Source organism: Rhinoderma darwinii, chromosome 1, assembly GCF_050947455.1.
Source record: "Rhinoderma darwinii isolate aRhiDar2 chromosome 1, aRhiDar2.hap1, whole genome shotgun sequence".
NCBI classification, from domain to species: Eukaryota; Metazoa; Chordata; class Amphibia; order Anura; family Rhinodermatidae; genus Rhinoderma; species Rhinoderma darwinii.
In genome coordinates this window covers 82,418,611-82,442,533 of record NC_134687.1, presented here as the reverse complement: position 1 = coordinate 82,442,533, position 23,923 = coordinate 82,418,611, and the positions used below count along the sequence as shown (strand labels likewise).

General features: G+C 42.2%; 1 protein-coding gene across 3 annotated transcripts in view; it reads right to left on the bottom strand.

The window, feature by feature from the left end:
- ZDHHC2 (zDHHC palmitoyltransferase 2) overlaps nucleotides 1-23,472 on the bottom strand; it is a 155,420-nt gene extending 131,948 nt beyond the window's left edge. The window contains exons 1-2 of one of the 3 annotated variants that reach the window (XM_075860120.1): nucleotides 23,195-23,281; nucleotides 11,472-11,657 (exon numbers count right to left, since the gene is read on the bottom strand). In XM_075860120.1, coding sequence (XP_075716235.1) covers nucleotides 11,472-11,505 — 34 coding nt within the window. In that variant the 5' untranslated portion in view covers nucleotides 11,506-11,657; nucleotides 23,195-23,281. Of the gene's footprint in view, nucleotides 1-11,471; nucleotides 11,658-23,194 lie in introns of all 3 variants that reach the window. The other 2 variants (XM_075860118.1, XM_075860119.1) reach the window with 2 other exon arrangements.
- Nucleotides 23,473-23,923: the final 451 nt, after the last annotated feature.

Here is a 23,923-nt window from a genome sequence, read left to right as displayed (position 1 = left end):
GGTATACCAAATTTATAGCACTTTTTTATGTTTTTCGCCAAGTAATTTTTTCGTTGACGGAGCTGTATGAGGGCTTGTATTTTTCGAAACGAGCTATAAATTTTATAGGTACCATGTTTGGATACATGCGACTTTTTGATCACTTCTTATTCCAATATTTGTAGGACAAAGTGACCATTTACCGTGTGGAATAAATAACATAATATTTTTATAGTTCAGGCCGTTACAGTCGTGGCAATATCAAATATGAATGGTTTATTTTATTTTTTTCAATAATAAAGGTCTTGATCAGGGAAAAGGGCGATTGGATTTTATTTTATTACTTGAAGCTTTTATTTTATGTTTTAGAACTTTTTTTTTTTTTTACACACACTTTTTTTTAAGTCCCACTCGGGGACTTGAAGGTCCAACTGTCTGATTTTTTTTTTCTAATACATTGCACTACCTATGTAGTGCAATGTATCAGATCTGTCAGTCATTCACTGACAGCAAGTCGATTAGGCTTCGCCTCCAGGCGGCACCTAATCGGTTTCAGTAATGGCAGAGAAGGAGGCCAGTTAGGCATCCTGTTGCCATAGCAGCAGTCGGCAGCCCTGATTGCATGGCAGGGCTGCCGATCTGCTAGCAACCTCTAAGATGCAGCAATCACTGCATCTAGGGGGTTATAGCTGGATGTCAGCTGTAACATACAGGTGACTTCCACCGCTGAGGACGCAGGCTCAGCTCCTGAGCCGGCACCATTTTGCCATCGGCTACAGAAGCATTTCAGGCCCTGCCCTTTGAATGGCTTCCATGCTAGGCAGACCGGGAGGCCAGTATTAGGCCTCCGGTTGCCATTGCAGCCACCAGAACCCCGGCAATTTCATTGCTGGGATGCCGATGAGATGCAAACACCTTAAATGCAGCGATCGCTTTTGACCGCTGCATTTAAGGGGTTAATGGTGGGGATAGAAGCTAATTGCGGTCCACACCATTACAGCCGGATGTCAGCTGTAAAACACCGCTGACATCCGGCGATGATCGCACCGACTCGGCTTCTGAGCCAGGCCATCCATTTGTCGTATGGATACGGCAAAATGCGGGAAGCACTTGCTTTTCATGACATATCCATACGACAAATGTTGGGAAGGGGTTATTGATCCAACCACCTCTGTGTCCATTACATGACCATGGACAGAATTTTTTCTACTAGAAGTAAACAATGAATGTTCCTACTGAATAAAAACAAAGCAGAGATTTGAACCCCTTAACGAAATGTCACGTACTGGTACATGACAGCCGTTAAGGGGAAGTATGGAGTGGGCTCACGGGCTGAGCTCACTCTATACACAGCGGGTGACAGCTGTGTTATACAGCAGACACCTCACTGCAACGGGTGGAATCAAAGATCACTTTTATTCCGCCCGTTTAACACCTTAAATGCTGCGGTCAATCGCGACCGCGGCATTTAAATTGTTAGAATCAGGGCGCCCCCTCCAACACGCCATGGCGCCCCCCCGCAACGCAATCGGCTGGTGACAATGGTTGTCATGGCAGCCTGGGTAACTAATGATGGCCCCCAGGTCTGCTATCTTTGTACTCCTTTGAAGTCCTGCCTCTGGCAAAGGATACTGTTGGAATCACAATATACTGCAATACATTAGCATTGCAGTATATCATGCAAGAGATCCAACGACCGCAGCTTCAAGTCCCCCAGGGACTAATAAAAAAAGTTAAAGTATTTTCTTATGTTCCAAAAAAAAAAAAAGTATTTAAAGATCATAAAAAACAATTTTAAATTTTCGCCTTAAAGCAATGTTAAAAAAAAAATAAAAAATTATATCATTGGTATCGCCACGTCCGTAAAAGTCAGAACTATTACAATATAACTTTGTTTAACCCGCTCGGTGAACGAAGTAAAAAAAAAATACATATATATATATATATATATATATATATATATATATATATATATATATACACACACAGTGAAGGAAATAAGTATTTGATCCCTTGCTGATTTTGTAAGTTTGCCCACTGTCAAAGACATGAACAGTCTAGAATTTTTAGGCTAGGTTAATTTTACCAGTGAGAGATAGATTATATATAAAAAAAAAAAAAAAAAAAAAAATCACATTGTCAAAATTATATATATTTATTTGCATTGTGCACAGAGAAATAAGTATTTGATCCCTTTGGCAAACAAGACTTAACCCCTTCCCTCTTTAGCCACTTTTGACCTTCCTGACAGCCTCATTTTTCAAATCTGACATGTTTCACTTTATGTGGTAATAACGTTGAAATGCTTTCACCTATCCGGGCGATTCTGAGATTGTTTTCTCGTGACACATTGGACTTTAAGATAGTGGTAAAATTTGGTCGATACATTCAGTATTTAATTGTGAAAAACACGAAAATATAGTGAAAAATTGCAAAAATTAGCATTTTTCTCAATTTAAATGTATCTGCTTGTAAGACAGGCAGTTCTACCACACAAAATTCTTGCTAATTCCCCAAATGTCTACTTTAGATTGGCATCGTTTTTTGAACATCCTTTTATTTTTCTATGACCTCACAAGGCTTAGAACTTTAGCAGCAATTTCTCACATTTTCAAGAAAATTTCAAAAGGCTATTTTTACAGGGGCCAGTTCAGTTGTGAAGTGGTTTTGAGGGCCTTATATATTAGAAACCCCCAAAAAGTCACCCCATTTTAAAAACTTCACCCCTCAAAGTATTCAAAACAGCATTTAGAAAATGTCTTAACCCTTTACACATGTCACAGGAATTAAAGCAAAGTAGAGGTGAAATTTACAAATTTCATATTTTTTTGCAGAAATAAATTTTTAATACAATTTTTTTTATAACACAGAAGGTTTTACCAGAGAAATGCAACTCAATATTTGTTGCCCAGTTTCTGCAGTTTTAGGAAATATCCCACATGTGGCCGTAGCGTGCTACTGGACTGAAGCACCGGCCTCAGAAGCAAAGGAGCACCTAGTGGATTTTGGGGCCTTATTTTTGTTAGAATATATTTTAGGCACCATGTCAGGTTTGAAGGGCTCTTGCGGTGCCAAAACAGTGAAAATCCCCCAAAAGTGACCCCATCTGGGAAACTAGACACCTCAAGGAAATTATCTAGGGGTGTAGTGAGCATTTTGACCGCACAGGTTTTTTACAGAAATTATTGGAAGTAGGCCGTGAAAATTAAAAGCAACATTTCTTCAAAGAAAATGTAGGTTTAGCGATTTTTTTTCTCATTTCCACAAGGACTAAAGGAGAAAAAGCATCGCAAAATTTGTAAAGCAATTTCTCCCGAGTAAAACACTACCCCACATGTGGTAATAAATGGATATTTGGACACACGGCAGGGCTTAGAAGGGAAAGAGCGCCGTTTGGCTTTTGGAGCTCAAATTTAGCAGGAATGGTTTGAGAGGCGATGTCACATTTACAAAGCCCCTGAGGGGACAAAACAGTGGAAACCCCCCACAAGTGACCCCATTTCGGAAACTACACCCATTGAGGAAATTATCTAGGGGTATAGTGAGCGTTTTGACCCCACAGGTTTTTTGCATAAATTATTGGAAGTAGGCCCTGAAAATAATAATCTACATTTTTAAAAAAAAAATCTAGGTTTAGCTAATTTTTTCTCATTTCCAGAAGGACTGAAGGAGAAAAAGCACCACAAAATTTGTAAAGCAATTTCTCCCGAGTAAAACAATACCCCACATGTGGTCATAAACGGCTGTTTGGACACACGGCAGGGCTTAGAAGGGAAACAGCACTATTTGGCTTTTTGAGATCACATTTAGCAGGAATGGTTTGCGGAGGCCATGTCACATTTGCAAAGCCCCTGAGGGGACAAAACAATGAAAACGCCCAAAAAGGGACTCCATTTAGGAAACTACACCTCTTGAGGAATTAATCTAGGGGTGTAGTAAGCATTTTGACCCCACAGACGTTTCATAGAATTTATTAGAATTAGGCAGTGAAAATAAAAACAGTCCTTTTTCTTCAATAAGACGTAGCTTTAGCGCAAATTTTTTCATTTTCTCAACAAATAAAGGAAAAAAAGAACCCAAAATTTGTAAAGCAATTTCTCCCGAGTACGGCAATACCCCATATGTGGTCATAAACTGCTGTTTGGGCAAACGGCAGGGCTCAGAAGGAAAGGACCGCCATTTGGAGTGCAGATGTTGCTGGATTGGTTTCTGGGCGCCTGTGGGCCCAAAACAGTGGAAACCCCCCAGAAGTGACCCCATTTTGGAAACGACACCCCTCAATGCATTTACCAAGGGGTGTAGTAAGCATTTTAACCCTGCAGGTGTTTTGTAGAAATTAGTGTTCACTCGATGTTGCAGAGTGAAAATGGGATTTTCTTCCATAGATATGCCAATATGTGGTGCCCGGCTTGTGCCACCATAACAAGACAGCCCTCTAATTATTATGCGGTGTTTCCCGGTTTTAGAAACACCCTACATGTGGCCCTAATCTTTTGCCTGGACATATGACAGGGCTCAGGAGTGAAGAGTACCATGCGGAGTGGAGGCCTAATTTGGCGATTTACAAAGTATTGGTTCACAACTGCAGAGGCTCAGATGTGAAATAATAAAAAGAAACCCCTGAGAAGTGACCCCATTATGGAAACTGCACCCCTCAAGGCATTTATTAAGAGGTGTAGTGAGGATTTTCACCCAACAGGTCTTTTCCATAAATGAATGCACTGCGGATGGTGCAAATTAAAAATTTATATTTTTCCCTAGATATGCCATTCAGTGGCAAATATGTCATGCCAAGCTTATGACACTGGAGACACACACCCCAAAAATTGTTAAAAGGGTTCTCCCGGGTATGACGATGCCATATATGTTGAAGGAAACTGCTGTTTGGGCACGCTGTAGGGTTCAGAGCCGAGGGAGCACCATTTGGCTTTTGGAGAGCGGATTTTGCTTGGTACTAAATTTGTTTGAGTATTGCTGGTGTTTTATAATGTGGGGGTACATGTAAGCGGGGCGGAGTATATAAGGGGCATAGTCAGGTGGTATGAAAAAAAATTAATAATCCATAGATGTGTGTTACGCTGTGAAGCAATCCTTTCCGCACAGGCCAGTGTCGCACTGATAAATGGTGTAATTTCTTATCCCCCTTTTGGTCCACACTCTGCACCTTTGTAGTTTGAGGAATTTTGCTGGGAAGTGTTGTCCTGGTATAATACGGGCACCGTCGCTTCCAGCGGATATGTTTGGGCCCTCCCTTTCCTGGTTCCCTAATTTTAGGTCCTTGATAAATCGCCTCTTCAAAACAGAAGAAATGTTCCCCTCGGGCACAACTGCATATTTTTTTATTTCCTGACTTATTGGAGCCATAACTAATTTTATTTTTCATAGACGTAGCGGTATGAGGGCTGGTTTGTTGCGGGATGAGCTGTAGTTATTATTGGTACCATTTTGGGGTACATGTGACTTTTTGATCACCTTTTATCCTATTTTTTGGGATGCCAGGTAAACAAAAAAATGCAATTCTGGCACAGCTTTTTTCAGTTTTTTTTACACAGCGTTCACCATGCGCTATAAATTACATGTTAACTTTATTCTGCGGGTCAGTACGATTCTGGCGATACCTAATTTATAGCATTTTTTTATGTTTTACAACTATTTTCACAATAAAATTACTTTTGTAAAAAGAATGTATTTTTTTTCTGTCGCAAAGTTGTGAGAACCATAACGTTTTAATTTTTTTGTCGACGGAGGTGTATGAGGGCTTGTTTTTTGCGGGACGAGCTATAGTTTTTATAGGTACCATTTTTGGATACGTGCGACTTTTTGATCACTTTTTATTCTAATATTTGTATGGCAAAGTGACTAAAAAACAGAAACTCTGGTAACGTTTTTTACGTTTTTTTTTTACGCTGTTCACCGCCTGCAATAAATAATACAATATTTTGATACCTCAGGTCGTTACGGTCGTGGCGATACCAAATACATATGGTTTATTATTATTTTTCAATAATAAAGGACTTGATAAGAGTAAAAGGGGGATTGTGTTTTATTTGATTACTTGAAACTTTTATTGTTTTCAAACTTTTATTTTTTGCACTTTTTTTTACACTTTTCTTCAAGTCCCACTAGGGGACTTGAAGGTCCAACGGTCAGATATTTTTTTTTCTAATACATTGCACTACCTATGTAGTGCAATGTATTAGATCTGTCAGTCATTCACTGACAGCAAGCCGATTAGGCTTCGGCTTCCGTAATGGCAGAGCAGGAGACCATTGTGTCTCCTGTTGCCATAACAGCAGTCGCCAGTCCCGATTGCCTGTCAGGGCTGGCGATCTGCTAGTAACCGCTACAATGCAGCAATCGCTTTCGATTGCTGCATCGAAGAGGTTAATGGCAGGGATCGGAGCTAGCTCCGGTTCCTGCCGTTACAGGTGGATGTCAGCTGTACAGTACAGCTGACATCCACCGCTGATGACGCCGGATCAGCTCCTGACCCCGGCGCCATCTTGCCGGCAGCTACGGAAGCCGATCAGGCTCCGCCGCCGGGCGGATCTTGACGGGCTTCGGTGCTAGGCAGACCGGGAGGCCAGTATTAGGCCTCCGGTTGCCATTGCAGCCACCGGAACCCCGGCAATTTCATTGCTGGGGCTCCGATGAGCTGCAAACACCTTAAGTGCAGCGATCGCGTTTGAGCGCTGCACTTAAGGGGTTAATGGCGGGGATCGAAGCTAATTTCGGTCCCCGCCGTTACAGTCGGATGTCAGCTGTAAGATACAGCTGAGATCCGGTGATGATGGCACCGACTCAGTTTCTGAGCCGGTGCCAAACATTTGACGTACATGTACGGCATTTTGCGGGAAGTCAATGCTTTCCATGACGTACATGTACGTCAAATGTCGGGAAGGGGTTAATACTTGGTGGCAAAACCCTTGTTGGCAAGCACAGCAGTCAGACGTTTTTTGTAGTTGATGATGAGGTTTGCACACGTTAGATGGAATTTTGGCCCACTCCTCTTTGCAGATCATCTGTAAATCATTAAGATTTCGAGGCTGTCGCTTGGCAACTCGGATCTTCAGCTCCCTCCATAAGTTTTCGATGGGATTAAGGTCTGGAGACTGGCTAGGCCACTCCATGACCTTAATGTGCTTCTTTTTGAGCCACTCCTTTGTTGCCTTGGCTGTATGTTTCGGGTCATGGTCGTGCTGGAAGACCCAGCCAGGAGCCATTTTTAATGTCCTGGTGGAGGGAAGGAGGTTGTCACTCAGGATTTGACAGTACATGGCTCCATCCATTCTCCCATTGATGCAGTGAAGTAGTCCTGTGCCCTTAGCAGAGAAACACCCCCAAAACATAATGTTTCCACCTCCATGCTTGACAGTGGGGACGGTGTTTTTTGGGTCATAGGCAGCATTTCTCTTCCTCCCTCCAAACACGGCGAGTTGAGTTAATGCCAAAGAGCTCAATTTTAGTCTCATCTGACCACAGCACCTTCTCCCAATCACTCTCAGAATCATCCAGATGTTCATTTGCAAACTTCAGATGGGCCTGTACATGTGCCTTTTTGAGCAGGGGGACCTTGCGGGCACTGCAGGATTTTAATCCGTTACGGCGTAATGTGTTACAAACGGTTTTCTTGGTGACTGTGGTCCCAGCTGCCTTGAGATCGTTAACAAGTTCCCCCCCCCCCCCCGTGTAGTTTTCGGCTGAGCTCTCCCCTTCCTCAGGATCAAGGATACCCCACGAGGTGTGATTTTGCATGGAGCCCCAGATCGATGTCGATTGACAGTCATTTTGTATGTCTTCCATTTTCTTACTATTGCACCAACAGTTGTCTCCTTCTCACCCAGCGTCTTACTTATGGTTTTGTAGCCCATTCCAGCCTTGTGCAGGTCTATGATCTTGTCCCTGACATCCTTAGAAAGCTCTTTGGTCTTGCCCATGTTGTAGAGGTTAGAGTCAGACTGATTAATTGAGTCTGTGGACAGGAGTATTTTATACAGGTGACCATGTAAGACAGCTGTCTTTAATGCAGGCACCAAGTTGATTTGGAGCGTGTAACTGGTCTGGAGGAGGCTGAACTCTTAATGGTTGGTAGGGGATCAAATACTTATTTCTCTGTGCACAATGCAAATAAATATATATCATTTTGACTATGTGATTTTCTTTTTTTTTTTTTATATATAATCTATCTCTCACTGGTAAAATTAACCTAGCCTAAAAATTCTAGACTGTTCATGTCTTTGACAGTGGGCAAACTTACAAAATCAGCAAGGGATCAAATACTTATTTCCTTCACTGTATAAACATTGCTGTTTTTTGGTCATCTTAGCTCTCCAAAAAAATGTAATAAAAAAAGTGATGAAAGTCGCATGTACCCCAAAATGGTATGAAAACTACTGCTCGGAAAAAAAAAGTTATGGCTCTCAGAATATGGCGACACAAAAGGTTTTTGATTTAACAAATATTTTTATTTTTTTTAAAAGTGGTAAAACATAAAAGAAAACATATAAATTTGGTATCGCCGTAATCGTATCAACCTGTAGAATAAGGTGAATATGTAGTTTTACCGCCTGATGGATGCCGCTAAAACAAAATCCCCCAAAAAATGGCGAAATCGCAGTTTTTTGCCCATTTCACCGCACAAATAATTTTGTTTCAGCTTCTCAGTAAATTATGTGGTACAATAAATGATGCCATGAAAAACTACAACGTGTCCCGCAAAAAACAAGCCCTCATATGGCTATGTCGACAAAGAAATAAAAAATGTATGGTTTTTGGAATGCGGGGAGAAAAATTCAAAAATGAAAAAACTCAAAATTGCCCGTGTCCTTAACCCCTTAATGGGCTGAATCTTGTCCAATTTATTCATTCATTCACGTTGTGAAAGTGGTTAGCCTCCATTCACATCTCGTTTTGTGCACACGTTTGTAGTATACGCTAACGTATACGGCAAAAAAGCTGCAAAAACGTATGCATTTTTAACATCTTTTTGTCATATATGTTTTTATACGTTTAAGTCCACTCTCACTTCAAAAAACGTATGTGTTTTTTGTTCTTGAGCAAAATCAGTAAAGATTTGTGAAGTCAAAATATAAAAGGATGTAGTAGGAAGTGGCTGCTTTGTTTTTTGGCGTCGATTTTGAGGGGCTTGAGGAACTGTTTTGTAACATGATCTGGGTAATACGTCATCCAGAACTTAGCGACACCTGCTACTTCTTCGATTTGCATAACTTTACAGCTTGCCCTTCTCAGTGTTGGAACCTCAATGTTGAGGAGTGTATATTGTCTCTTACTTCCTTATCTTCAAAAGGACTTGGTGAGACTGTTAATGCCCTTTTACACCGGCTGACAATCGGCCGGTGCGAGCGCCGATCAATGAGACATCGTTGATCGGTGCTCGTTTGCTCCGGTCACACGGAGCTATGGATGGGGACGAGCGGTCGTTACACTGATCGCTCGTCCCCATACGTTATTATCATGTTGGCAGCGCGTCTCCCTGTTTACACTGGGAGATGTGCTGCCGACAACGATAATATTTTATTTCTTTAAAACTATACGAACAGGAGATGATAGAGCGTTTGCTCGTTCATCTGTGGATCGCTGCCCTGTTTACTCAGGGCAATTATCAGCAACGAGCGTTCTATGAATGCTCGTCTGCCCATTAATCGCTCAATGTAAAAGCCCCTTTAATTACAGAGTATTCATTGTAATATGATTGATTGGACACATACACTTACGCCTCATGCACATGACCGGTGTGCCACTCGGGCCGTTTTTGACAGCATCCGAGTGGCACCTGATAGCCTTCACGGACCCATTCACTTTAGCGAGTGAATCGCATCCGTGAAAAATGATCTGAGTCTCCTATCCGAGAAAAAGATAGGACATGTTCTATGTTTCCTCGGATCACGGACAGGACTCAGCCGGGGCACACGGTCGTGTGCATGAGGCGTTAGGCCAGATTCATACAGCCGTTTTCGGTCCGTGATATACGGACCATATGTCGGTCGTATTTCCCAGACCGACCACAGTTTAGGGTGCCGGGCTCCTAGCATCAGTTACCTTTGATGCTAGGAGTCCCTGCCACTCCACGGAAAAAATGTTCATGTTTTCAGTACGGGACGATATTCTCGCAGAGAGGCAAGGACTCCTAGCATTATAGATAACTATGACGCTAGGAGACCAGCACCCTGAATTGTGGTCAGTTCAGGAAATGCAGCTGACATACGGCCCATATATCACGCACCGAACACGGCCGTGTGAATCCGGCCTTAGCAGTGTATACATTGTGTAATTCATAGTATTTAAATAAAATTAACCATATTGAGAAGAGATAATAGGGAACAAAAATAAAATATAGGTTTTTCTATGCTGAGTGTGCAATGTATTTTAAACCCTGAATCATACCCCAGCTGTGAGTATAATGCGACACTTTCAGGACCTATAGTGGATTAGTCACTTTAGAAAGGTTAGATGTATAATTATGTTCTAGCGCTCATCTTAAAAAAAAAAAAAATTATCTTCTGACTGCACATTACAATCACAACTGCAAAATGTCACCGAGAATCTATAATACAAGCAATCTAATGTAGAGCTAGTCTTTTTAGGTCTATTTTTAAGATTCTATTTTTGCTTTTCCCATGTTATACTAAAAATTAGTAATACGTGTAGTAGTAATGTAAAAAGAATATTCTCAAACTTCAACTTCCTCGATTTGCTTATGTTAAGGCTATGTTCATACATCATGGATTTGACATAGGCAAATCCAGTGCGATTATCACAAAATCTGCGTCAGAAATCCACAGTCCACACTTGGATTTCTGCCGCAGATCCACACACGGATTAGCCTCATTGTAGTTCAATGGAGCAAGTCTACGTCTCTTTAGCGTGGAATTCGCGGCGATAATCAACATTTCGCACTGATATTTTCCTGAGCGTGTGAATGGAGTATAAAATACCACACATGCAATATTAGCAAATTTTGTTAAGATTTAGGTGCAGAATCTGCTCCGCAATCCTGACAGAATCGTGAAAGTGTGAATATGGCCTTAGGGTATATTCAGACATGGTGGAAATATGACGTCATGGATATTCTTCAAATTTAAACAGCCCCTTGAGACCAAATTTTAGCCCCGTGCACATGTGTAAACACTACATTTGCGCTGTTATTTGTGCATTATCATTATATATTCCTGGAGAAGCCCCTATCGTATTGTAAAATGTTTCACCTTGTTACCATAAGCTATTCAGTGAGTCTGTCATTTTTCTCCCAGACAGGTGTTGTCTTATACAGAAGAGTGTCAGTTGATGCTTACAAAAAAAAAAAAAAAAAAAGCCTTTGAAACAATTCAGTAAATTAAAGATGGGATGTATTGAGAACAAGTAATACAAAAAACTCTTGAGACAGCCCGCTAATTTTTATGCCTTGAAACATCTATGAAGACATACTATATGTGAATAAAACAGAAGGATGTATAAAGTACAGTGAAATTTACCGCTCAGACGGCACTGGTAACAGTCCAATATCATTCAGTATGGGCTCTCTCCCAGAAAAATGCAGTGGACAGTCCGCAATCCAATGAGGGTGTGGATGGTAATTCTTATCCTTGTAGTTCCACCAAGCTCCTTATCGTCTCCCTCCACATTCAAAGAACTCCTGGTAGGAAAAGGATCTTATGTCTCTAATAGATGGAAAAAGGAAGACACATAGTGCAACACCCTCTGCAAAAAGATTGCTCCACGCCAAGTTTAATCCATACTCACAGAAGTAACAAGAAATAAAAGCATCAAGGTAAGTAAAAATCTTTAAAATTTCTAGGCGGCACGCCAAACACTCTCGCCCGACCCTGGGTTTCGCCCTTCCGGCTTCCTCTGGGGCTTGGTGGAACTACAAGGATAAGAATTACCATCCACACCCTCATTGGATTGCGGACTGTCCACTGCATTTTTCTGGGAGAGAGCCCATACTGAATGATATTGGACTGTTACCAGTGCCGCCTGAGCGGTAAACTTCACTGTACTTTATATATGCTATTTAGGGTATTTGTTGGATCATACACAATTTAGTTTTGCCTGCTCCGGTCTGAGAGATATTTTGTGGGTATTTGAGCCAAGAGAAACCACCATTATATTTAAAACAGAAGGATGGTTTAGACAAGCTAATACGTTTTTCTCTGAGAAAGTCTACTGCGTGGATATAGGCAATGCACTAATATTCGTATCTTCTGCACTGTCCAAAGTATTTCATGCCGAGCAACATAAAAGATCGGTAGCCATGATGAGGATGCTAGGACTATGGAAATAATGCATGTGCAGGGGCAGAGAACTAAGAAACAGAGGCTTTCTACAAGGGAATATCAGAAACAAAAGTACGGGCCATTTTACATGGGCAGATTTTCTGCCCGGTAAACAAGCACTAATTGACAATATAGAATGTCGATAGGCAATCGTTTGATCTATTTAAACAGAACAATAATCAGAATGTATGGGAAAAAAAGATTGTGCAAGATTTATACAGGGAGATGTGCTGCCAGCAAGTTATTATTTCTATGGCTCAGCATGATCTCGCGAGATTTGGTTGTTCTGGTGAGATCATGCTGTGCATGGCCGCTCTGAAGTTGCCTCGTGCTGATTGGTCTGCGTCAGAGGCAGGGAAGTAAGCTCCACCTCGGTAAAATTAAGGTAGCTCACGCCCCATTGGCTAACTACAGCAAATTAGCATATAGGGCACCAACACAGCGAGGAGTCATATCTTTAAAATGGGGGGGTCCAGAAAAAAAGTAACTGGGCTGGAATCAGGGAGACAGCGCTATTCAAGTCAGATAGCCAGTTCTACTTATATTCAGGTCCTCTTTAAACAGTGAAAAAAGAGGAAATCGCTAGACCTGTCATAAGTACCCCTAGGGATCTATAATATTGTACCAAAATTCAAAAATCTAAATAAACACTGGTGTCTGTAACAAAGTGTCTGGTCATGTATAAATAACTTGTCTCCAAGGTAGAATTTCCATTCATGTTTCTTGATAGATTACATATAATTTAACAAGAGGTTTACAGAATTCTCTGGCATTATACACTATAAACAAGAAATCCATGATTTTCAGGCTGGCATATTACCATTACAGCATTCACAGAGCTTCCTGTCACTGAATTTCTAATAAGTGTTTTAAGATTATACAATAAGGATATATCCTTAAGTGCAGAATACTTTATTTTAATGGAAGCCATTTGCAAGAAGCTGGCCCCGGAATTAATGGATGACTAGAGAATGCAATTTTCATAGTGACTCTGAAGGCTGCATCTACTCTAGCTGGACAAGTAGGCGCTTAGGGCCCATGCACACGAACGTGCTTTTGCGGCCGCAATTCCCCCGAAAATCTACGGGAGAATTGCGGCCCCATTCATTTCTATGGGGCCATGCACACGACCGTAGTTTTTACGGTCCGTGCATGGCCCGGGAGCCCGCACCACAGAAAGAACGGACCTGTCTTATTACGTCCGTCTTCTGCGGTCCGGGCTCATTGAAAATAATGGCCGCGGCCATCTGCATGTCCCGCGATTTGTAGGCGACTCGCGGCTGACAGTCCGCTGCCGGCCGACCCGAAAATCACGGCCGTGCACATGGCTACGGTCGTGTGCATGAGGCCTAAAGGTTTGACTATTCCACAATATTTGTGGAGTGCATATCTCAGAACAAGTTACGAGTACTCCTCTTGTATTTGTGTAATCACGATTTGTACTAATGCCAAGGGACTCAATTGCAAATTACAAACACAAATAGGAGAGAAAATGTTGTGGGTAGTTGCCATACTGGGGCATAATTTGTTGGCCCTGCATTCGCAGTATTAAGGATGGTGAAAGTCAATCCAAGAGTGCCATATACCACAGATCTTATGAGGTCACCAAATTTCCAGGTGTGAGATTTCTTCCAGCAGGCATATTTCAGAAACTTTATGTAACAATGGTCATGATAAATAACAGAGAAGCTTTAACCCCTTCCCCCTGCTTGCATTCTGGGCCCTAATGTCCAAGCCATTTTTTAGATTTTTCCATTGTCACATTCGAAGAGCTGTAACTTTTTTATTTTTGCGTCGGCATAGCTGTATAAGGTCTTGTTTTTTGCGGGACGACTTGCAGTTTTTATTGGTACCATTTGAGAGTAGATGCGACTTTTTGATCACTTTTTATCACATTTTTTTTAAGTCAATATTAACAGAAAACAGCAATTTTTCCATTGTTTTTTATTTTATCTTTTTACGGCGTTCACAGTGCGGGTTAAATAATGTAACAGCTTTATAGTCGGGGTCGTTACGGACGCGGCGATACCAAATATGTGTAACTTTTTTGCTTTATTGTAGTTTTTTTTAATAGTAAAGCAGTTTGTAAGGGGAAAAAGTGGGTTTTTCATTTATTTTTTTTCACTTTTTTTTTAAATTAACTTTATTAAACTTTTTTTACTAGTCCCACTAGGGGACTTCACTATCCTCCGATCGCTATTATAATACACTGCAATACTTTTGTATTGCAGTGTATTACTGCCTGTCCGTTTAAAACGGACAGGCATCTGCTAGGTCATGCCTGTGGCATGATCTAGCAGGCATTCGTTCCAGGCAGACCTGGGGGCCTTTATTAGACCCCCGGCTGCCATAGAAGACACAGACACTCAGCGATTTTATCGCCGGGTGTCGGTGGGAGAGAGAGGGAGCTCCCTCCCTCCCTCTCTCCAAAACCATTCAGATGCGGTGCACGCTATTGTGCACCGCATCTGAAGGGTTAAACGGGTGAGATCGATACTAATATCGATCTCACCCGGCAGAGCAGGGACGCTCCCAGCCCTCAGCTGCCTCTAGCAGCTGAGAGCAGGGAGATTTGACAGCTCCCTGCTCTGTTTACTTTATTCTACAGCAGCGCCGTGGAATGGCGGCGCTGTAGAATAAAGCCCATTAATGACCGCCGTGAAAAGGCTTATCGGCGGTCATTAAGGGGTTAAAGGCATTCTTTCCGGGTGCCGTTAGAGATATGGAAGGGGTCCAACAATGTCCCATTAATGTGAAGCCTGGCTATATTAACTGTGCCATAAAGAAGGTAATTATTTAGGGCCTGGGTGGGAAGAGATACAGAATCTGCTAGGTTATTACATATGGAAAAAAAGATGGGGGAGAAAAATATCCTGAAATGTCATATAATAGAATTTCAGAAGTTCATTTGGCTTAGAGCTTTTCCCAGGCGCAGTGGGTGCTGAAGCTCTCTATAATTCTAGGCTTCTATCTGTCATAGTAGGGAGAAGGAGGATTCAAAAAGGAAAACATACGGTAATTTCCGTTTTGAATGAACAGAATCTGGTGAAACTTTAGGTTTTAAATTAGAAAGCCCAAGAAAAAAGGCAGAATATTTCTTGGCTATGCTCCTTATGGATGAGTTAACATTCCCCATGGGTTGTGTACCTCTGAAGTATATTGAGCAAGGTGATAATGAATACACATGAAATCCAGCCTGGACGTCATGTGTACTCAGAATCCTGACACTTCTGACTCTTTATTTGTGAGATTCCGGCAAGTGAAACCAAATCTCTTCAGAAGTGTCAGGATTCTGAATACACATCACGTCCAGGCTGGATGCTCATGTGTATTCATTATCAGGACACTGTAGTAATGTTAGGGCTTGTGTATGAGGCTGCACATAGCGATATATCTATATCGCTAGTGCAGTGTAAATGAATGGAGAGGAGTGCATGATGCGGATTGGTCAGCGTCATGCACTTCTCTGTACAACGCCCACTTGGTCTAAAGTAAAAGTGCGCCAATTTGGGCATTAAGAAAGCTCATTAGCATAAACTTAAATCGCTCCTAACTTTGCGAAAAAAGATCGTTTTTTAAAATAAAACGCATTACTGTCACCTACATTACAGCGCCCATCTCCTTATGTAGGAGATTGGGCACTTATAATGTGGTGACAGAGCCTCTTTAAAGAGGCTCAGTGCCCCATCTCCTACATAAGGAGATCGGCACTGTAATGTAGGTGACAGCAGTGCTTTTGATTTAAAAAAACCAATCTGTTTTCACCACTTTATTAATGATTTTAGATTTATGCTAATGAGTTGCTTAATGCCCAAGTGGGCGTGTTTTTACTTTAGACCAAGTGGGTGTTGTACAGAGGAGTGTATGACGCTGACCAATCAGCGTCATACACTCCTCTCCATTCATTTAGGCAGCTCATAGGGATCCTTTTAGATCAGTATGTGCTGTCTTATACTAACACATTAACGATACTGAAGTGTTTAGACTAGGGATGCACGGTGCATCGAAACTTCGATACTGTTTCGATACTGTGAATCCCCACACGGTTCGATACCGCTATTTCCTGTATTTCGATACGGAGCTGCGCAGCCACAGCCCCGCTCCTGAGTCATGATAAGTGGGCGGGGTCAGGATGATGCGATGCGGCCATCGCTGCACTATTGAGCGGCGGCACTGGAGACAGAACATGGCGGGCGCTCTACAAAACACCCCCATGTTCTGTCTTCAGTGCCTGAACTGCCGTTCATTAGTGCAGCGCCGGCCGCACCTCCTCATGCTGACCGCGCACGCACTTCCTGTCAGGAGCGGGGCAATGGCTGTATTACAAAGCCGCAGCCCCGCTCTATAACGGCGGAGATCAGAGAAACCTCTCATCTACGCCGTTATTCCCCTGAATGCTGCGATCACAGCTGACTGCAGTATTCAGGAGAAAATGAGAAGGGGGGATGCCCCTGGATCGCGTCACAGGGAATTCCTGTGACGCGATCGAGGGCCATACCATATATGGGCAGACAGCCCAGGGTCTATTGACGGACTCCAGGGCTGTCTTACCAGATTTCTTGTTGTTAGGACATACCCAAGTATGTCCTAACAACTGCCTGTGTACTATCCGTCCACAGGCTAATGTACTGGCACATATCTGATATATGTCAGTACATTAAAGTTTAAAAATAAAGTAAAAACAAAGTATTGTTAAATTTCAAAAAAAAATACACATTCACCTTTTTTTACAATAAACATTAAAATAAGTCTCAATACATAAAATATTCACACATTCAGTAATGCAGCGCACAACAATTTTTTTGTATCATTTATGATGTGTGCGCTGTAAAAAAATGAAATAAACACGGCTTTCTATCACTTATTATTGTGAGGCGCGAGGTGCGATGAATTTAACCTCCATGTTCCTCACATTAATAGTAATTAACCCCATCATGTACCTCACACATTAACCCATTATGACTGAGAAACATGATGGGATTAATTACTATTAATGTGAGGCGCGTTCAAAATTCATCACACGTCGCGCCTCACATCAGAAAACTGAAGAATTTTTTTTATTACTGTTGGCAAAAGTATCGAAATTGGTATCGAAATCGCAATACTAAACAAAGTATCGGTATCGAAGTCCAAATTCTGGTATCGTGACATCCCTAGTTTAGACAGTGAATAGACATTCCACGGGATGTCTATTCACAATCCCTGCACTTCGTTACTGTTTTTGTGGTAGTTACAGAAGAGCAAGCGTAATCTCGTTGTAACCTGTCATCTACAGCGTAATCTCGCGAGATTACGCTTCCTCTGCTGTAAATACCACAGAAACAGTAACGAAGTGCCGGGATTGTGAATAGACATTCCGTGGAATGTCTATTCACTGCCTAAACACTTCAGTATTGTTAATGTGTTAGTATTAGGCATCATTTACACGAGCGTAATATACGCGCATGCGACGCGCGTGCTTTTCACGCGTGTCGTACACACCTATATTAGGCTATGGGGCAGTGCAGACAGTCCGTGGGTTTTGCGCAGCGTGAGTGCGCTGCGTGAAACTCACGACATGTTCTATATTTCAGCGTTTTTCGCGCATCACGCACCCATTGAAGTCAATGGGTGCGTGAAAGCCACGAATGTCGCACGGAAACACTTCCGTGCGAACTGCGTGATTCGCGCAACAGCAGTATAACTATGAATGTAAACAGAAATGCACCACATGCTTTTCTGTTTACAAACATTCAAACGGAGTGTCATAATGATGGCGGCTGCGCGAAAATCACACAGCCGCACATAGGAAACTAGACAGACATTGTCATACTTTGCAGCATTTCGGGGGGGGGAGTGCAAAAAAAGCCACCGGATATGCGTGAAAACGATGTGTGTGTAAATGGTCTAAAGTGGTTGCCTCCTTTAGACAATCCCTTTCTGTTTGCTTTGTTAGGGCATATGGATGGAATAGCACCAGGCAGGAATGCATATTGTAAATGTCGCTATGAGCAACATTTACATTTTGTGACCATTAGTTTAAAGAGGCTCTGTCACCAGATTTTGCAACCCCTATCCCCTATTGCAGCAGATCGGCGCTGCAATGTAGATAAGAGTAACGTTTTTTGTTTTTTTAAAACGAGCATTTTTGGCCAAGTTATGACCATTTTTATATTTGTGCAAATTAGGCTTTCTAAAGTACAACTGGGCGTGTATTGTGTGTGTTACATCTGGGCGTTTTTACTTCTTTTACTAGCTGGGCGTTGTGAATAGAAGTGTATGATGCTGACGAATCAGCATCATCCACTTCTCTTCACAACGCCCAGCTTCTGGCAGTGCACAGACACACAGCTTGTTCTCGAGAGATCACGCTGTGACGTCACTCACTTCCTGCCCCAGGTCCTGCATCGTGTCGGCCACATCGGCACCAGAGGCTACAGTTGATTCTGCAGCAGCATCAGCGTTTGCAGGTAAGTAGCTACATCGACTTACCTGCAAACGCCGATGCTGCTGCAGAATCAAATGTAGCCTCTGTTGCCGATGTGTCCTCGCTCGTCCGACACGATGCAGGACCTGGGGCAGGAAGTGACGTCACAGCGTGATCTCTGGAGAACAAGCTGTGTGTCTGTGCACTGCCAGAAGCTGGGCGTTCTGAAGAGAAGTGGATGATGCCGATTCGTCAGCATCATACACTTCTATTCACAACGCCCAGCTAGTAAAACAAGTAAACACACCCAGATGTACGCACATAATACACGCCCAATTGTACTTTAGAAAGCCTCATTTGCATAAATACAAAAATGGTCATAACTTGGCCAAAAATGCTCATTTTTAAAAAAACAAAACGTTACTCTTATCTACATTGCAGCGCCGATCTGCTGCAATAGGAGATCGGGGTTGCAAAATCTGGTGACAGAGCCTCTTTAATACTTTAAGAATTCCTTATAGATGCCCCTAGTATACAAATGTCTCATGGCAGAGGTTCATTACATTTTATTGAAGAGGACCTATCAGCTCTCCTGACATGTTTGTTTTAGTAAATGCTTGTATTCCCCATGAAATAACAATTCTAGAACATCTTTTCTTAGAACTCTACATTGTGCCATTCATCTGTTATCCCTCCTAGAAATGTATAAATAAATTGACAAATGGGTGTTACCAGTTGGGGGTGTGTCCCTACACAGACTGACACTGTCCAATCAGTGCTGACAGAGTGAAACTGTGTAGGGACACACCCCTTTGACAATTGTCAATTCATTCATTTCTTGGAGGAATAACAGAGGAACAGCACAATGCAGAGTTCTAAGAAAATATTTTCCAGAATTGTTATTTTATGGAGAATACAAGTATTTACTAAAACAGACATGTCAGGATCACAGGTCCTCTTTAAATACAAAATGCAAATAGCATAACACATACAGGATGCTAACTTCGTAATCAAGAAAAAGTGGAGCAGTTGCCATTAGCGACCAATCAGGTTGGTGCTCTCATTTTCCAAAGGGCCTCTGTAAAATGAGAGATGGAATCTGTTTGGCTGTTATGGACAACCGCTCTATTATTTCCTTGTACTAGTCAATGTTCCTCTGTGACCACGAGTGTAGGGTGGGGAATGTTATTTCACATGCTGCACATCTGGAAGGCTGCTCTATGGATAGTTCACATACACTGACATCTATGGATAGTTCACATTCACTGACATCTATGGATAGTTCACATTCACTGACATCTATGGATAGTTCACATTCACTGACATCTATAGATAGTTCACATTCACTGACATCTATGGATAATTCACATTCACTGACATCTATGGATAGTTCACATTCACTGACATCTATGGATAGTTCACATTCACTGACATCTATGGATAGTTCACATTCACTGACATCTATGGATAATTCACATTCACTGACATCTATAGATAGTTCACATTCACTGACATCTATGGATAATTCACATTCACTGACATCTATAGATAGTTCACATTCACTGACATCTATAGATAGTTCACATTCACTGACATCTATGGATAGTTCACATTCACTGACATCTATGGATAGTTCACATTCACTGACATCTATAGATAGTTCACATTCACTGACATCTATGGATAGTTCACATTCACTGACATCTATAGATAGTTCACATTCACTGACATCTATAGATAGTTCACATTCACTGACATCTATAGATAGTTCACATTCACTGACATCTATGGATAGTTCACATTCACTGACATCTATGGATAGTTCACATTCACTGACATCTATGGATAGTTCACATTCACTGACATCTATAGATAGTTCACATTCACTGACATCTATGGATAGTTCACATTCACTGACATCTATAGATAGTTCACATTCACTGACATCTATGGATAGTTCACATTCACTGACATCTATGGATAGTTCACATTCACTGACATCTATGGATAGTTCACATTCACTGACATCTATAGATAGTTCACATTCACTGACATCTATGGATAGTTCACATTCACTGACATCTATGGATGTATTTCCTGTCCACATGAGTCATACAAATGATGTAAAAGATATTTCTGCTGTTTCCTGTATAAACATTTAGAACAATTCAGAGCCATAATATTGATATGTTCACAATGTTATATAAGCACTAACTTCATAAACAATACCGCCTTTACAAACAATAGTTCGACATACCACAAAATCTTCCTTCACACTACCATTACATACGTTTACCTCTCTGCCGTCAGAGGAAGAGAGGATCGAAACATTAAACGGAAAGCAATGGTTCCGTTAGAATTATCATTGATTTCAATTGTAATTCTTTTGTTTCAGTTGCTTTACGTTTGTCTCCGTTCGCTAGGTTTCCGTTTTTTTCACGGGACAGAACCCCGGAACGGAAATGAACGGTGATGTAAACAGGCCCGTAAACATATACTAACGGTAGTGTGAAAGAAACCGAAGACTTCTGGCATTTTTTACCGGATATGCGTCGGAGGCTCAGTTAGGAAAAAAGTGTCAGAAGAAATAGTGGAGCATGCTGCGCTATTTCTTTCGGTTAAACGGTGGACATCCTGATGGAAACCCAATGGAACCAATTAAAGCTAATAGGCTCCGTTGGGCACCGTTAGTATCCATCATGCAACGGATCCGGCGCTACCGTTGTTTTTGTTTTTCTGTTCCTTTGATAGAACAGAGAAACGGAAAACATTATTGCAGATGTGAACCCAGCCTAAGATATAACATAGTAGCACTAGATAGGGATATTTGGAGCTCTGCCCTCTGTGTACCTATGTAGTACAATTTTGTGTAGGGGTACAGCAGCTGGCACTGAACTCCTGCATAACTAGATGGCTCAAATACAGTGTTGATGGGCGATTTTACACCCAGTCAAGAATTAAGGTAAGTTCACACGCTTAAGAAAATACGGGAAAACAGCTCCTGATTTCCAGCAGTTTTTTAATCAAACTAGTGTTTTTAGCTGCGTTTTTTGCAGTCGTATTTGGAGCTGTTTTTCTATCGAGTCAAAACGGCTCCAAAACCGGTTCAAGAAGTGACATGCACTTCTTTTTAGGGGCCGTCTTTTTACATGCCATTATTTGAAAATGAGGCGTAAAAAAACGTCCCGTCGGAACAGAGCGCCATATTCTCCCATTGAAATCAATGGGCAGATGTTTGTAAGCGTTCTGCTTCCGATTTCTCTGCCATTTTTTGGGATGTTTACGGCCCCCAAAAACGTCTGAAAACAGCCTGTGTGAACATACCCTGACAGTACCAATGATGCACAATCCCCAGCACACCGGTAACGCACAGGTAAGGCTGAGCGACTCACACGGTGGCGGGGGGGGGGGGGGTTGTAACAAATGTATAAACAATGATACATAAAATTACACAAATTCTTCAATCATCTTTTTGTGCCCTGTTGCTTTACAAGATGTAGCATGCTGCGATTTTCGCCTGCATCCCATGGCAGCGCTCTCCAGGGATGCCATGACTGCTTCTTCTTCCTCCTGTGCCAATCTCAAGTAACTTTCTGGTGAGCAGCACAGCAGCATATATTCTAATGTAGAGCTGGTAATCTTATGGGGGCATGGACAACTGAGAAAAAATGTCAGAACTACTAGCTGGAAGTAACAATGAACCTTCCAAATAACAGGGTGGCTAGAGCGCAGTACTTCAGTTGCACACATAGGTGGCAGCTCAGGAAAGAATAGATGGCACAATCACCGTGACATGTGTAAGTTGCAGGAGGGTTGTCATGGCCTCACAACAGTATTTCCACCATATGTAGGCTAGACATGAATGAAGCCGCTGCTTTACTAAGGCCGTGGCTACATGTTGCATGATACGGTGCGATATTATTCCACTGCAATTCTGCAGCCCATTACATAAACACCGTGCCATATATACGTGCGGCGCAATGCAAAAGTTGAAAAAGTTGAACTGTATGTAACCCCATGTGAAGCAATTTCTACGTATGCCATTATATCATACGTGTAGCCATGAGGCTAGAACTACATTAATAATGACCGCCACAAGAGCGCGACGCAGCTTTATTTGCATAATGCAACTTTTATTCAAGTTACTTGACTAACTTTATTTCCATACAGGAGTCAATGATATTGATCCTATACTTGTGCAACACATGATTAAATACCGCTGACTACGATAGTGCCGCAACATTGTCCGATCCCCTAAAAGTCGCAGTCAGCATCAAATTTCGGTGGCAAATCGACACAATAAGCGATTCAATGCAATTCTATGGAACATGATCATCACAAATAAGTAGCCTGGTACCATTTTGTTGTGTCACCCATTATAAGGCTACAGCTAGGAGTAAAGTGTTGACTGTAGTAAAACATAGTGTATCACAATGAACACAACTTGTGTGTACAATGTATAGCAGAACATAGGATATGAGGGAGGAGGGGGGGGGGGGGGGGGGGGGGTTCTCACCTATACAGAGCTGGATGACATAGGCGTAGTAGGACCAGCACACGATGATGGAGATGAAAAGCACCGGGATCCAGTACAGGCACCTCCTGCACCTTCTCTTCACGCTGCTAGGGCCAGACGGCGCCATCATACAGCCGGGGCCTCTTCATGGGCAGGGGAAAGTCAGGTCGGCTGCCCGCTGTCTAGTGCCCACAGTCCGGGCAATGCAGGAGCAGTGCAGCGTATGAGTGTATGTTTGTGTCTGTGTCCTGGCTCCGCCCCGCGCTCCTCCCCCTCCCTCTCCCATACACCAGGCTGCTGCAGCCTCTTTACCTCACGCTAACAAGTTCCCCATAGTCGGTGACTATTATAAAAGCATTGGCAGTGCCCACAGTCCCCTCACCATCTGTACACATACAACCGCTTCATCAATGTCACACAGTCATTATGGTCTGTGCGTTATTAGTCACCGTGCACTTGTCCCTGCGCTACTAACGCGCTTTCTGTGGAAAATCATTTTATTATTGGAAACTGCAGGGCTGGGCGAGAGGGGCTCGGTGGGTAACGCTGCCAAACTCAATATTTGCTGGAAATAATTGCATAAATAATAATCCCATAATATTCGGAAGGTTTCCATAATAACCTGTAGGACTGCAGGAAATGTAGACATTTACTGAAAATTGCGCAAATTTGTCACATTCATGCATTACATAAACGTGTCCCCAGTTACCGCATTTAGTCGCTGTCTAC